Source organism: Montipora capricornis, chromosome 6, assembly GCF_036669925.1.
Source record: "Montipora capricornis isolate CH-2021 chromosome 6, ASM3666992v2, whole genome shotgun sequence".
NCBI classification, from domain to species: Eukaryota; Metazoa; Cnidaria; class Anthozoa; order Scleractinia; family Acroporidae; genus Montipora; species Montipora capricornis.
The window spans coordinates 55911893-55928881 of NC_090888.1; the positions used below are offsets into that span (position 1 = coordinate 55911893).

General features: G+C 40.1%; 1 protein-coding gene and 1 non-coding gene across 4 annotated transcripts in view; one reads left to right on the plus strand and one right to left on the minus strand.

Annotated features, from left to right (window-relative positions):
- LOC138052613 (ribosomal oxygenase 2-like) overlaps positions 1–16989 on the plus strand; it is a 63978-nt gene that overhangs the window by 1183 nt on the left and 45806 nt on the right. Inside the window, exons 2-9 of one of the 3 annotated variants that reach the window (XM_068899153.1) lie at positions 124–243; positions 1604–1735; positions 3513–3616; positions 4576–4696; positions 5183–5420; positions 9794–9963; positions 10468–10767; positions 14063–15517. In XM_068899153.1, coding sequence (XP_068755254.1) covers positions 124–243; positions 1604–1735; positions 3513–3616; positions 4576–4696; positions 5183–5420; positions 9794–9963; positions 10468–10767; positions 14063–14227 — 1350 coding nt within the window. In that variant the 3' untranslated portion in view covers positions 14228–15517. Of the gene's footprint in view, positions 1–123; positions 244–1603; positions 1736–3512; positions 3617–4575; positions 4697–5182; positions 5421–9793; positions 9964–10467; positions 10768–14062; positions 15518–16989 lie in introns of those variants that run through there. The other 2 variants (XM_068899155.1, XM_068899154.1) reach the window with 2 other exon arrangements.
- Positions 7171–7291, minus strand: LOC138054700 (U5 spliceosomal RNA). The gene has a single exon (XR_011133355.1). It is a non-coding gene; the product is annotated as a U5 spliceosomal RNA (small nuclear RNA).

Below are 16989 nucleotides of genomic sequence, written 5' to 3' on the forward strand. Positions count from 1 at the left end.
TGAAAACCATACCCTTCACAGCGGCACATACCTATATAGCCCATATATGGCAGTACCCCCCCGGGTTCCCGGATTGGAATTCAGTGAACAGAAAGAAGAGTAATCAATGTGTTACCGTCCTAGGATGAACTGTGGAGGTTATTAGAGTCCCTGGAGATATATTTTACTTGTCTTGTTGGTGCCGATGCATTCATCTTCCAACCAGGCTCTCAAGGACTTGCACCTCAGTTTGACGAGCTCGAGGTTAGTTCAAGTTTGTGCTCCAGCAGTGTTGTTACTAAATATAGTTTCGAATTCTCGGAATTCTTCAGCTTAAAACCAAACATTTTGCATGTGCTACAATTTTACCTGATCATTTGACTAGGTCTTAATTTAGCTCAATTTACCTCTGTACCGTACTGATTGCCCCAACTGTTTATTTGTGTGCTTTGCACCCGGTCAACACACATGTTTTTCCCACCTCCTTTTAATTACTGGAACCAATCAGATTTTTGGCGACAAATGCAGCCAACTCGTCACCCAATCAAATTTGTTGCGGCTTGCTATACATGCACATTCTGTCTGAGAAATCCTCAGTTTATTCTGACCGTGAAGTGAGTTTTTCTCCTCCCACCCTCCCATATGATCTAATAGGGTTATCCCCTTGTATTACTATCTGTAATTCTTAACGGTGGCTCATCTCCTACAGATACATTGTTGTCACATGTATATACAATTTTTTTTGTCAATTAAAACTGGTTTAGGGATAAGTGTTGATGGCACCAACCCTAGCTTGGGTGAGAAATGGTGTCACATCCACTTCCCTCTGCTGGCCCAACCTTCTAGGAGCTTGGCATAGGTGCACGCTGCTCAGGGCAGCTGTGCTCCATGCATGACCAGTTTGCCACTCGCTGACATTACTGACTAGCCTTGCCCCAGTGACTGGCCTCACATTGGCAGGGGGCACTCGGTCCTGGATGATACTGCGTCTTCAATTGTGTGTGACATTAACTGAAGGTTAACATGCAGAATCAATAATTTTGTAAGATTGTAAGATAATGTTCAAGTGGCCTATAGCTACACCATTAATACACCTAGGCCTGTAGTTCATCATTGGCAAGGAGGCCTCAAGATGCTGGGGTATTACACATTTTGAACCCAAATTGAATATGGGTACATAGGTCGGGGTGCTTTTTATGACATTGTTTGAATTCACCTTTTCTTTCTTTTGCTGACAAACTACAATAAGTACCAGTGATTCCCAGCCAACATCCTGAAGGAAAGTGCAGTGGACATATTTATAAGTAAAAGCAAAATCCCATGGGAGAAAAAGAAGGGTTGTTATCAATAAAATAGTTGTAGTTTATAAGCACACATTTAGGAAAATCTTGCTATTGCGATGTACATCATCTGTGTTAAAATTGCCCCCGGGGGGGGGGGTTCTCGACATATCCCTGGGTGGGGAGGTACGGCGCGGTCCCTCATACCCTGACCCTGTTTAAGACAAATATCGCCCTGCAAGCACCAAGTGTGGACATGACATAGTACTTTGTCTTGGCATTTTTTCTTCATCAGATATTCAATTTGATAAAATGTTAAAATTTGTCTTGTTGTTCTACTTCAGACGTTTATCTTTCAATTGGAGGGAAAAACTAAATGGAAATTGTTCAAGCCTTTGCAGGAGCTTTCACAAGAAGCCAGTCCTGATTTGGAACTTAGTGACTTAGGAGAGCCCAGCCATGAATTTGACATGGAGGTACAATTATACATTTTGGAAGGATCGATTTGTTTCATTTCCTCAGATTAACAGTTCCTTGGACTGTACGGACAGTTCTCCCAATGAACTGTCTACCTTTCACCCCTTTAACATCACCAAATGATGATTAAAATCGTCCTTGTTAGAGTAAAACCTGCTTTGTTTCTCTGAGATGTGAAAGGTTTATTATTAAATTCTGTACTTTCTGGATCTCAGCCCAGTCAAGATATGTGCCCGAATGGATTGTCAGTGGTCGCGGTTGTTGCAGGCCGGTACAAACAAGATGGCGTCCAAACGATCACGTGACATTAGCACAGGGACTCCGCAAATTTCTAAATTTCTTTCCAGCTTACAGATCATAGATAACTTATTGACCAAATTCCTCGTTTGCAACCGTCCAAACTCTTTCAGCCAATTTTAGCCAAAAAATGTTTACGTAAAAATGACCATGTCTTCAACCTTTCTCAGTTCCTTTTCAAGAAGTGTGAGCACTTGTATTTCTCCACCAGTCTCCTTTGCATGGCAAAATCCAATATGGCGACCACTGTTACTTAACTTCGTTTATTATTATTATTATTATTATTATTATTATTATTTATTATATAATTATTATTAAATTTATTTTTTAAATTTTTTTTTGCATCTTGCCGAAACAACAGAATATACTGACAAAGCAATTAAAAAGCAGGTTATGTTAGTTATTTAAGTCAGTGTCTTGCGTCCTGGGACGCATTAAAATTTTGATGATGCATTTTTTGGAATTTAGTTGTGTAAAAATGCATGATTTCTGCATTAATTAACACAATCTCTGACTCAGAAGATTGTTGTGATAACACTAATATTCAATGCATTAAATTGGGCAAGGATCTATGTGAATAAAATGCAAATAAGACCTTTTCGTTTTGTCTTAGTTCATTAACAATAGTCCACAGTTTTGTTGATTTCATTGATCTGGCTTGTCATTCTTCTGGTTCCATAACCAGTGTGTGAAAGTGGTTGACTTTCACAGGGCTCGAAATTAACGAAAAAATCCAGTCGCATTTTGCGATAAGATACGAAAATTTAGTCGCAATTTCACAAATTTTAGTTGCAAAATCGCCGCGCTGCATTGTGTTGTCAGCGGTTTAGCAGAAAAATATGAGCCCGCATTACTTGTATGTAAAGAAACTGCTGAAAATGGCAAATGATCGAAGGAATGGAGCTGTGCACGTAACATCACAGCTAAATTACTATACAATTACGCTACCTTCAGAGAAAATTCACAAGGAGAAACAAAATAATTTTGTCATTTATTTATTTATCAGTTTATTTTAGCAAAAGTAGCAGCAAAGTGGCAACTGCTAACCCTTTTGTTTCGAAAGAATGAAGATGACAACAAGTCGCAAATTTGCGACTTCTCCAGATATTTTAGTCGCAAAGGGAAAAATTTAGTCGCAAATGCGCCCGTATCGGTCGCAATTTCGAGCCCTGTTTCATGGGAATTGCTACAATCTTGGACAAAAAGGGTTGAGAATATTAAAAACAGGGGTTATTTTGCGCACTACGTCCTCAATATCGCACATTATTAGCGATCCCCCTCCCCCCTACAACCAATGTTGATAAGCCCAGGTTCGACATGCTTTGTTTCGTCTAGCAACATTGATCAGAGGGTGTGGGGGCAAAAAGAGAGCTTATTTTTCATACTCGTGATCAGAGTTTAGTCCAAAAGCAGAGTTTTCTCAACAATTTTGTCCAAGATTGTAGCTGTGACACTAAAGATTATTTGTTTTAATTGTAGCCTGGAGATATACTTTACTTTCCGAGAGGAATTGTTTTCTTCCCAACACCCATTGGCGAGAAAGACCATACAACATACCTAGCAATCACAACGTTCCAAGAAAAGTAAGCTAAGACACACAAAATTTCAATCACTTATTAGTTTGTTATTGAAGTTTGATATTGTGAACTTCTCTTAAAGACAAATTTAAACTACAATTCAGGTTTAAATTTTAAATTATTTGTATGAATAATTTTTCTATAATATAAAAAGTGTTTTCCTCTTAATATTATCTTTCCTTGAGCCTGTGGTATCAATATGGTGTTACAGACTCCAGGGTGTGTGCTATGGCTTACATTTGGTCTGGTTGCAGAATCAGAAAAGTTTCTATTGAAAACACTAGTTGTCTGGAATAACAGTCAGTAGTGTGGGTGACTTAAGCTTGTTGCTGTTAAACTTTAGATGAACGTTGGGCCTGCTTTTCCATCAAAATCGTTCACCATGTCTTCAAAAACTTGTTATCAATTCATGAGCAAAACACGCTATCAAAGTTAGACTCATAAGATGCCACATGCATGAGCTTTTAAAACCCAATGAAACACTCCTCATTAGAATTCTCTGTATGGTCTAGATAAAAGCAGTGAAGAAACTAATTAAAAAAAAAAACACGACACTCCTGAGTACAAACATGTTTGTAAAACTCAGGAGTGTCGTGTTTTTTTTTTTTTAATTAATTCTCTATATGAAGAATAGTAATGAGGCCTGGCATGAAACAAGATATGAAAGTTATGGAAAACAAATCATGATAATGTAAAATTTTGCAATATAAATGATAATGTAGTAGAGAAGAATATTGTTATATTAAGCACAAAAATATCTTACGATGAAGAGGAAGCTCAGGTTTTATTGGCTAATCATGTTTGTTACCATGACGTCACCTATATTCTCACACGCGAAAGATAAAAATGATATGTTCACTGAGCACGGTGAAGATATGATTTTTTAGTAAAAGGAGAAATCCTGGTATTTCATCAGTATCAGTTCTATATATAATAAAAAGCAATCACTTCTGTACACATTTCAGTTCGTGGGGAACTCTGATGAACAGTGCATTGTCCAGAGCTATTGAAAAGGCAATGGAAACTGATGTTGAGTATAGAAGAGGGCTCCCTGTTAACCTGTCTTCCTTTGTGGGCACTGGAATAGTAAGTATCAATAAGCACTTACACCTCTTCCCTTCCATTTTGTTTAAGTGTACACTGTATAGGGTTAAACTTTGTAACTATGATATAAATTCTATGAAGCATTAATTATTATAGGAGGAAAATTAATTTATTGATTCTTAGGAAGCATAAAATCTTGATCAGATATTGATGATGATGATGATGATGATGATGATGACAAGTGTTTGAGTAATAAATTATCATAAAATCTGTTAAAGGAATACTACAACGTTTCAACTGTTCAAAGGTCATTTTCAAGTTGATGGATAAAATTTTAACATGTGCAACATTGTTTTTTAACGTTAATTAACTTTTAGAGCAAAATCAGTTTCTAAAAATTTATTGATTTTAAAGGAATTCTGACATAATTTTTCGCATGAATTTTGATGTGAAATATCAAAAAGAATCTTTCAATTTACTCAACTTTTGTGTGTATTGTCACTGATTACTTTTTAAATTCATCAATAGCATGATCAGAGTGAAACAGATGACTTAACAGAAGAAAACAAGGACCAAGAAGGTGATAAAAAAGATGGAGATGGTGAAGAAGTCAAACCACCTAGTCCCAGGACTGCTTTCAATTATAACTTAATCAAACTTTTGAAAGGGCTGATTCGTCACTTGAATCCTGACAAGGCTGTTGATTCCATGTTGAGAGATTTTTATGCGGGTCGTCTTCCCCCATTCACAGAAGGATCTCCAAAAGGTAATTAAGGTTTGTTAACATTTTAAAGGAGGGCCATGTCATTTGCAATTTCTGTTTTCATATTAATCACAGGGCTAGAGATATATCAAAGAGAGTATTTATGGCATTTACGGAAAACAAAAAATGTAAGGCCAAACATTTGATCTTTGCAAAGAAACTAGTTTTATCTGAACTCATTTTTTGAAGCAGCTAGGTTAGAATGAGAGAATGTGTGCTTTTATCACAAGTAGCATGATCCTAGCTGTCGTTTGCCATTCCATTTGAAAACACCTGTAACATCCAGTGGGTCTAAAACACACCAAAAGTGTCTCCTAGCCCAAATCACTCTATCAGAATGTTTCAGGTCTAGGGGAGACTTTTAGCTTGGCTGTTCATCAGTGGAGCAGGGACTTCTAATTTTGATCTGTGTAAGATGACCTGTGTTTTAGACCCGCATTGTAACACCACTCTTTGATAGTAAGTAGGTGAAGTCACCAGGTTTGCCATGGTCAGTTCAGTATGGTAGCACATACACAAGAAACATGCCAAACGCCTTCCAATGTCATATGTGTTTATGGTAAAGTAAACTTTAAAAAGGATTGATGTTCATTCTTCAGTCATGTTCCTGCAGGGAAACTGCTCATGACTAGTCAGGACTGAATGACTTAATTTCAGAGGTTGAGATACCCTGGGTACCAGAGGGTTTTTTGTTTTTTATCTCAATGAGTGGCGAAGCCGCGATGCCGAACCCCGAAGCCTTATTTTTCGATTCTCCGTTCACCCTTTTAACCCACTGACCTCATGAAAGAGGAAAAAAAAACCTCTGGCACCCAGGGTAAGGCTGGGATGATTCAGCAGATAATGTTGATTTTATAAGTAGTAAACTTGTCCATACTGAAACAATTAAAAGCACAATCCTGACCACAATCAATGTGGGTTCAGATTAAGTTGCTAAAATAAATGGGCCAGACAGCAGCATGTACCCTCATGTGCATGTTGAGCTTGTGGAATATTCTGTGAAATGACAAATAATCAGTGCTACACTTTTAAGGCTAAAAGTTGCTTGTCATGAGAAAAGGCAAGATGATAATAGACCAAAATTAGCTTTAGTTTTATTACCAAGCTCCAAAGCTTTCTTGTGCGGTTGGGTCAATAATATTGATGGTGAAGATTAAATTCTAAAAAATATTGTTTAATTTTTTTCGTATGGATGCGGTCTCTTAAAACAAATTGAATAGATTTCTGCTTTTTCTTCTTCTTCTTCTTCTTGTTTGACTGAAAAACAACAAAACTTTCCTTCTACCAATCGTTCTTATCCTCGCTGTTATTATGTCCGTGAAATTTTAGTTCGTTTTCAGTGTAAGCGAGCGAGCTAAACTGATTTTTACGTACCGTTCATGTCTGTTTCGCAGGTTACCATAGAGGCGTAAATAATGGCTAATAAATAACATCCAAAACTAATCTTTACCTTAACTTGAACATTCTTTATGCTATTAAAACTAAGACTCTGAACGTAAAGTAGAACTTAATAAACGAAGATAATAACAGCGATGTTTACATTTAGGACATCTTAGAGCAAAACGTGCACGGAAGTCGATGTGAATGAACATCCGATGTAGTATTAACACATAGTTAAAACGAACATGGCATTGTTGTTTGTGATAAGCGCGAAAATGTGGTTTCACTGAAAAGTGACGTCGTTACAGTTTAAGGCATAGGTGAACCTACCGTCGATCGTGTGGCATTTTTGATCTTCTTTCGTTGGATTAGGAGCCCCGCCACTAGGCAGGGCGACAAGAAATTAGTCTGTAGACTCGTTCGGTTGTTCCCCTCAACGGAAATCTCTTGTAAAAGGCGAAAGATTTATGCGTGTTGCAGGAAAACCAGAGTTAATAAGTAGGGGTTGCTGAGATGTTTGCTTAAAATCGGCGCTGTTATGCACGTGGGGCACTGTATCAAATTAAGGTACATTCAATAGAGCGGTCAATCACGCATGCGTATTTATGTTTGTCAATGGACTTCAATTCTGTCGGTCATCACCGAGGCCGACGGCTTCAAACCGCTCACATTCAAAGCGAAAGCCCTTTTTTGTTGCCTTAAACAACTATTTAAACTACTGCAACATCACAAGTATCAAAAGCCGTTGTCCCCCGAAAGAATCGCGGCCTCTGGGAGACGAGATTTTACGGTGGGTACAGACAACTGTCCGATGTCTGCTTGTAAGTTATTTCCTTGTTCTTTTAGGTGCCCTGCGTCAGACGACAAAAAAAATTGTCTATAGACTCATTCAGTTGTTTTCCTCCATGTAAAAGGCAAAAGATTTATACGTGTTGAAGGAGAACAAGATTTAACCTGTTAGACGTCACTTTGAGGTTTTGACGACTCTGTGCTTGTGGAGCACGGTATCGAATTAAGGTATCGTGTAGATCAGACTCTCACTTATGTGTGTTACGACTGTGAATGGACCTCGGCGTCAATTCCGGTCAGAGCTGAGGCCCAAAGTCACGTGCAGTCATACCGAAAGTGATTCTACCTTTCTTGATTTATTCCATCTTCGACGCCAGCGAGATTTAAAATTCCATACTTCGACGAAAAAAATATTATTTATTAGAAGAAAAAACAAGCGTATATATATAATGTGAAATAAATAGTAACTTGTTACTGTATTGGACACATCGGTGATCATTCAACCTCGCACCCGAAGCCCACGATGTGCGGTGATATACGACTCACTCGTTTCTCGAAAGTCTCGTATTTTTCGGGCGTATCACAGTCGAGTTCGAACCTTTTAGAACGGTCGCCTAAGAAGGCTGCTTTGGCACGTGGAAAAGTAATACACGAATCTAAAGCCATTCATTCTGTTAGAGTACCGTGCTTAGTCGATTTAGCGTCACCACGAAAAGAAGCAGTGCGTTGAGAAATGTGACACTTATTCCGGTATTATTTCACGGCAAGAACACTAGTAACTGCGAGGATCATAGCTTCACTTAAGCCGCTGTTACACGTTGAAACTTTTAGCTGAAACTCGTGTGCAACGGCCCTGCAAAAAAAGTGTCAGCAGGCGTTGCACCGTGTAACATAAAAGGTCGAAAATCGTTCGGAAACGTTGAAACTGGTCTCGAAATGTTGTTTACATGGTCTTAGCCGGTTTCTGATTGGCTTACGCAGCGTAGCGTGACAAGAGCGAGGGAGACCAGTTTCACAAAGTGGTGTTACACGGTGAAACTCTTGTTTTTGTCACCACTGCGACGGTTGCAGAAGTAGAAAGCGGTTCTACTTTTCGTGAAACTTGTCTCGCAACGGAAGTTCAAAAAGTTTCACGAAACCGACCATTTTACACGGTGGAAGGCCTGCTGAAACCTGTTTCGCAACGCCGTTGCACTCAAGTTTCAGCTAAAAGTTTCAACGTTTAACAGCGGCTTAAGAAGACCAGTGCGGCACAACTGTTTTCCGAAAACAGCTTTAAAAAATTCTTTTTTTGTGGATAAACTTGTCTTTCAGTTGGAAGTTTAACGCTCTTTTCAGAGTTTCAATCAACTGAACAAAGTTTAATTAATGGCGCCAGGAGCCCATGAGTTGCGGGACTTTTCATACTTGATTGGCCCCAATTTTCAAGACCCAAAAACGGGTCACTGAGCTAGACCAATCAGAGTAGGCCTTGTGGACCTCAGGGGTTAAAGTTGTCAATCAAAATTTGCCATACGCAGTGAAGCGTAAGTTTCAACATGGAATCGATTGCGAAAGTGATGGATGAAGCCACTTAGGCCATGGGATATCCCGAATAGACCTTTTGCAGATACGGCGGCCATTTTGATTTCTATTGTTTCAAAAGACATTATGGGATGCTCAGGGGGCAAATTAATATGCATTTGCCCCCTGGGCATCCCATAATAGCTATTCGAAACAATAGAAATCAAAATGGCCGCTGTATCTGCAAAAAGGTCTATTGCGCGACTATCAGAGAAAAACAACTCAAGCATATCTGACTTGCGGAGATAGGTTTGTGTCGGCTCAAACCGGACATACGTACGTACGTACCGTACGCACCGTACGCAGTCGTCCAGTACCATCTTCACTCCTTAAAGGGCGACGGATTACCCCAAATAAGCAACGAAGTGCCTTTTTATATCGTGTTTCTTAACGGTTACAAGGAAATGCTAAGAGAAAAACAGAAACATGATGACAATTTCACATACTGGCTAACCCTGGACCTGGGGTTAGCATACAAGAAGAACATGCCTGGCTTTGTCTAAGAGAATTCTAATGAGGAGTGTTTTATCGGGTTTAAAGCTCATGCGCGTGACGTCTAATTTTGATAGACTGTTGCGCCCATGAGATATTAAACAGTTTTTTGTTGATATTCCAAGAAATAGAAGTTTCTCTCTTCATTGCAGGAAAGAAGAAAAAAACGGCCCCTTCCGACGACAGCAAGGTCAAATTGTCTCATCCCGATCACGTTCGTGTGTTAATCGGAGACTTGTCGGACGGTGTTCCTGGGAATGCGAGTGACGACGAACTGTCGGAAAGTGAAGAAGAGGAGGACGAAAATGGGAGCGATGAAGAGGTTAGGTTGCACGCTTTCCCAAAACATAGCCGTCATAGCGTGTTCTTTTCGTTTATAAGGCGGCTTCACACACAATTCTGAAAAACAAGTTCTCTCACTTTGGAAATGTTTGCTGAATCAGGAGAGCTCATTGAAAACATGCAACGACCCTAATCGGTCGTCAAAAATAGACTTGGTATACTGAGACTGTTACGGAACAACATCGATACAGATACTTTTCTCAACAGGCTACGTTGGAAAGGTTTGGTTTTGAAGTTTGGTCTTGACGTTTCGTTGAAAAGCCACAACAAACTCAAATTTTCGGGATTTCAGCTTTCATTTAATTCAGACGATCTAGTTGATGTTATTTGCTGCTTTTGTTGGGGGAACAGAGCTGGCTCAGTGGTGAAGCACCCGGCTCCCACCAATCTCGTGTGGCCCGCTGGCCGCGATTCCCAGACGAGGCGTGTCCAAGCGCGTGAAGAATTGACGCTAATAAAGTTCATTTTTGTATAAACATTTCAGGAGGCTGAGGAATCCGAAGAGAACGAGGAGAACAAGAAAGAGGCCAAGAGCAAGGACGCGAAGAAACCACAAGGAAAGGCAAAGAAAACGGAAAAACCCAAAGGAACCAAAGCAAAAAATAAGAAAACAGAAAAGGACGAAGAGGGTGATGAAGAAATGCAAGCCGAAGACGAGGATGAAGATGAAGGGAGTGGGAACGAAAATGACGCATTTGACAACGGGGACGCTGGGGACGAGTACATCTTGGTCCTTCATTCCGTCAAGAACAAGAGAGCCTCCCATATGATGGGCGACCCAACTGTAAGTAGCTGTAATGTAACCACGTTCGTGACTGATAAGTTAAGCTGGAAGATTTTCCCCATTTTAACTCGAAATCTTCTATCCAGCTTCTTTCTACCCCTTCTTGATCCAAGGCATACCGGCAGGGTTATCGCATGCGCAGGGTTATCTTTCATTGTCAGTTTGCTCCAAATGAAGTATAATCCTCCATTTAGATTAATCTGTCCCGGGACTTGTGGTGGCAAATAAAAAGGAAAAATAAAAGCAGCCTCTGGACAGGATTTTATCCACCTAACCACTAAAGATCAACTAACTAAAGAATGTGCCGATTATTTACCAAAACTAATTAGCATATATATAAAATCATTGCTGAATAATGGTTAAGTCTAAAGCTTCATTTTAAAATTGTTAGCTTTCTCTTGAAGTTTGGTAAACGGCATTTTTCACTGTGTAAGCTTGCTTCTTAGCGGGTGTTAATACACGTTTACAGCGGCACTTTTGAAAGAATAGAGACGACCTTGCAATTAGTGATGTGGTAGTGTAGTGGTTAAGTGAAGGGGTTATTAATCACACGTTCCCAGGTTCGAGTCCAGACATTGGGGTTCCGCTTTTAAAAGAAATATCTTAATTTCCCATGATCCCTATCAACCTTTCAGTGTCCAAAATGAATGATGATACTTCACTTGGAAGAAATAGACAATTAAGAATGATTCTTCAATTGAGGGAGAGACTTGGTTGATTTTTTACTCCTTGTTTGGGTAGATAAGATTACAGTGCTGGGCTGACGGTTTGTCGTATGGCACGTTTCTGTTGCCTTTGTCATAATGTTGCTCTTTTGAGTACATATTTGAATGGACGCCTCTTTTAGGCGGTTCCTGTAGGATTCACTTAGCAATGGTTTTTGCCCTGTGATGCTTTACATTTGAATCTCTACACTGCTGTGTGATACGTTTTCTTCCAAGAAAATAGTTGGTCTCGAAAATAGTGTTTTTAGTTTCTTGGTGTTGACTTTCTTAGCAGTAATGTAAATGCGACATTATGGGCTCTGGCTTTTGCGCCAATTTTAATTCTAGGCTCGACCGATATATTCATCGGCGGTTCTTCTGACTTCTTCAGCGTGTTTTGGTTTTTGGCCATGGTCAGTAGCTGTCCTCCTTGAACCTCTGGGGTTAATTCGTTCTCGTCGATGCTCTTTTGATATTTGATGTCAATGTCTTTAGGTCGCTTCTTTGTCGAGGCATTAAGATAACCCGACTCTAGATGGAGGTTCTCTGACATATTATTTGGTCAGGCAAATGTTGACCATACGAATGTTGGCAAATGTAAAGCATCACAGGGCAAAAACCATTGCTAAATGAATCCTACAGGAACCGCCTAAAAGAGGCGTCCATTCAAATATGTACTCAAGAGAGCAACATTATGACAAAGGCAACAGAAACCAGACCACGTTCAAGGGAGTCGTGTAGGCCTGTCAACCTTTTTGAACACCTAAAGACATCGGCATCAAATATCTAAAGAGCATCCACGAGAACGAATTAACTCCAGAGGTTCAAGGAGGACAGCTACTGACCATGGCCACAAACCAAAACACGCTGAAGAAGTCAGAAGAACGAGTGAAAGAATTTAAAAAAAACAAAATGAACCCGGGCCCGGGTCAAACATTTAAGAACAGAAGATCACTCGCTTCTACCGCCGATGAATATATCGGTCGAGCCTAGAATTAAATTGGCGCAAAAGCGAGACGCCATAAGGTCACATTCACATTACTGCTGAGAAAATCAACACCAAGAAACTAAAAACATTACTTTCGAGACCAACTATTTTCTTGGAAGAAAACGTATCACACAGCAGTATAGAGATTCAAATGTAAAGCCTCATAGGGCAAAAACCATTGCTAAATGAATACTACAGGAGCCGCCTAAAAGAGGCATCCATTCAAATATGTACTCAAGAGAGCAAAATTATGACAAAGGCAACAGAAACCAGACCACGTACAAGGGAGTCGTGTAGGCCTGTCAACTCTTTTTAACATTTGAGGTACATGCCACCTTAACCCGGAGTTGTGTAGGAGGGAATCTTGCTTCCTAATGTTAATCTATAATCCCCCTAGTGGGGAGTTATTGCACCGTTTCTCAACAGCGACCTTTGAACTAGGTTACAGGTGCTACCATATGTGTTAAATCGTAGCAAGTGCATGACAAAAAAAAAAAGTTGACCAGCGAATCCACAGCGCGTGCTCAAACCCGGAAACAACCTCGTTTCCAGGGCTTTTCACCGCCGAGAGCCCTGGGAACTCTGGAAACGAGGTTGACCCTGAAACTCACACTCGTCGTATGTGCACTTAAGACGAAGTTCGCTCTTATGACAGAAAGCTTAAACAATCTGTAATTTGCTAATTTTTTTGCGCTAATACGCAGGGTAACCTCGTCGTGTGAGACAAAATGGCGCCGTATCGCGTGGCTGCCACGATTATAATCACCATCATGTGCTTGAGGCGAGAAGAGAACCAAGGATAGCTTCCGAGAATAGAAGAAAACAAATCCAAACCTTCGCTCCATAAAGCGATTAGAAAGTTTCGTCTGCTCATACCACCACGTGCTCGCCATTCTGTTTAATTACGCATTGTCATTACTTTAAACAACCCCTTTGAGGTTGTTTGAAGTAATTATAATCCAGGTATAATCAGGGACTGCAATTAGTTGTGAACCCATTTCATAAATTTAATTCGATCATAATCGAGGCCTAATGTGAACACGGCTTTAAGACTACAATTGTAGCTGTTAGAAATGAATAGGTAAAAAACAAGCCCTCTTCAGTACTCTCTAGGCCGCCCGGTTCTACTGCTAGCATGCCGGAAGTTTTCGCCTCCAACAACATTCACCGACCACAGCCAGTCGCTCGTCCCCAAATTGTTGAAATAGATATTTTTTGTCATTGAAGTTGACATCGCTTTTCGATGTTGATTTCGAGGTGATTCGTTGCCCTTAAAATGTTGACTTACTTTTGACTTTTGTTGTTAAATTAGGTGCGTGTTTTAATTGTTGGTTATTGCATTAACCCTTGAATTTGACGAATTTCATTGTTGACCTAGGGAGAAAATGTTGAGCTGCTGGTTGGTTGTTTATGTTGGAAGCGATTTTGACTTCTCGAAGTTTGCACCATTTCGCCAACCATGCATACAAAACAATCACGTTGGTTTCCCATTCGGGAATTTTTCCCTACCACTGGAACAGACCATGTTCTAATCGGTTTCCATTTAGAAATGGAAAACAACCATTGTTTCGACAGACTCAGTTTCATGTTTTTTTTTTTTTAGCCATGTTCTACTCTGAAGTTTCCATTCCGGTACAAAGACGCCCTGCGGCAGATCACAGCTGATCGAGACAAGTTCGTCACAGTTAGCAGCTTAGATCTTCCTGAAAAGGAGCGTTTGTCTCTTGTTAAGTCGTTATGGGATCAAGGCTTGCTGGAAGCCGAATAACTCCAGAGTTAAAGCAGTCTGCTGTTGAGTTTAAAACTTTTGCCTATTTCGTGGTCAGGTCACGGCTGTTGCGTTTCAATTCAGGACTTTGAAGGGTCTTCGTTGTCTGTTGTATCCTAATCATTCGTGTTTGCGTAAGCGTTGTCTTTATAAAGTAAGTAGAATGCGCGGAATAGCATATGTAATAAAAAAGAGCGAGGCTATAATCAGTGGCGGGATTCAACCCAAATTAAGTCGTATTTCCATGGCAGAAATTTGATGAGATTAGAAAGAAGGGATTTTTGTTCTGATCTCCCTGTTCTTTTAAGTTGTTGCTAAAGCCCCGGTCAAACGTAAAATGGTTGGTGACCTAACATGATCCAACATGTTTGGTAACTAAAGATTTTGTCGTTAGGCCACCTTGTTTGATCGTGTTTGCAAGGTTAACTTTGAAAGCCATCAAAAATCCGATCAAACGGCATCAAACATCGCTATTGTTCTCGTGTTTGATGCACGGTGTTTGGCCTACCAAATGTGTTTGGCGCGCGCATGCGTATTACGGCAGCGTTCTTTGAAAGAAAAGTTTGTAGTTTTCGTCCAAAAGAGTATTACCTGATTCTTACTGGTTGAGCCTGGTTTTCACTAATAATGCAAGCATTGGCACAAGCAACATAGGCATTCACACTAACTTGTTAATTTAGGGTCTTTTGTTCTACAATCTTGGGCAGAATAAAATGGAACAGAAATGCCCCTCTCCCCCAAATCAAGGATGAAGGCGCGTGAAGGCCAAAACGCGCCATTTTCCCATCACTGATTTTGGGGGGAGGGGTGGTCTTAATTTCCCATTTAATTTGTCCAAGATTGTAGCAAAAGGTACAAATTATCAAAACACTAGTGAGTTCACCTATGTTTCTTGTGCTTGTGCTTGTGCTTGTGCTTGTGCTTGTGCTTTGCGTCGCTAGTGAAAACCAGGCCCTAGGCGCTGTTCCATTGCGCAGAATTGGCCAGTTTGGTCTATGAAATATTTCTTTTGTGGGTCAGGCGTTTACAACAGTCTTGACAAAGCCGCATTACTACTTAATTCGATTGTTAGCTTAAAAGTGTTTTATCCTTTTCTTACTAGGAACGTTTCGTTTGGAATTAACAACTTTGCCCTTTAAGTCATGTAAATTGTTACCGTTTCTCTCGCATTTGACTAGTGGACAAATCCTATAGAGAAAAGTCCGTCAATGTGAGAGTAGAAAGAAGTGTACCAAAAATTGTAACGAAGAGGAATATGTTAATTAATGACTGGCATGACTTATTTAAAATGAGAAAGGAATCTTTGCTTATTTAAAATAAATATTAAGCGGGTGACTTCGTCTCTTCTACCTCTTGTGCTTGGGAACATATGTCCTTGCATTTCTGGACACTTGCTAAAGCCCTTTCACCTCCATGATCTGAAAGTTCATTCCCCTGACTACTTGCATATATTTCTTTCTTGGCTGGTCATGAGAATTTGGTGTTATATCAGGATCATAACCTTAAGTTGATAATAATCTTCATCCTCAATACTTTTCTACCTGACAGTGCATCGAATTTGAGAGGTGAATTTACAATAAGGGTGTGAAATATGCGAGAATTTTTCGAATTCGTTCATGTTCTGGTGGCCGCGAAATCCTTTTATCCTTACGCAAAGTATGAAAAGAAACTAGACCCTCCGTGAGAGTATACTGGGTTGCCTGTGGTACGTGCAGCGTTCCAGCCAATTTTTTTCAAGTTGGGGGGTCATTAAGACCTTTTAAGGGGTCACCCAGAAGTCATACCAGCAGAGGCCGTTTGCCTCACAGGTCCTTACACGTTCGTACCACGAAACAGATCCTTTTCTGAGGTTAAAAACCTGGCTACCGGCCTATTAATTAATCATTTGCCAGAAAGAAGAAATTCCTATCCTCTTTAAAAAAAAATTTACACGCATTGCTTACGTGTGGTAGTGAAGTAACAGCAATTTATTCCATAATGTCAACTGAGCTGTGTTGTTTTCCAGGAGATTCAAGTTGTCCTTGCGTAATATGTAGCTCTAACAGTGCACGATATTGTTTTGGTATTGTCTATCATTGCAGCGCCATGGTAGAAGTCTTAGGGCGCTTACCATTTTGTAAGAACTGGCCGGTCGGACTGGTCCGTCCGTAAATGGAACGTGCGAGTTCTGAGAACTGGCAGAACCGTTTCTGGCCAAACTGGCCAAGCTCATTGAGTAGGGCCGCTCAGTTCTGCGCGGAACGCGGGAAAATGTGTACGCGTTAAAAAATGGCAGCACGTTCATCGCAGACTTGTGGTGAGTATTATATATATTTTTTGTGCATTTTTTTGGTTGAAAGGAAGATTCCTTTTTCTGAAGTGCCTTGTGAAGGTATTCATAAACAAATTTTATTTCATTGCAAGACTAGAGAACGAGGAAAAACTTGTGACGTGGACAACAAAGAGCACAAAACTATTGATTTCCCTACGCCGGGAAAAAGCCGGCCTCTTTGACAAAGGCAAAGTACGAAAGAAAAAATACAACTAATTAAAAAAAAAACAAAACTTTGTCTTCTGCATCGTTCACAAAAAGAGTATCCTCCTCCTCCGGCGAAAGAAAGTCAAGAAAAAATGTCGGAGGAATGTTACAAACTCTCGTCACAACATCCGCCATGTTGTTTACATCAGCTCTTGCGTGTATTCCGTGCAAGGATTGCATGAGTAATCGTGCGGGCCGGCCAGTGCAAACAAATGGAAAGCGCCCTTAGATAAATAGCCCCTTG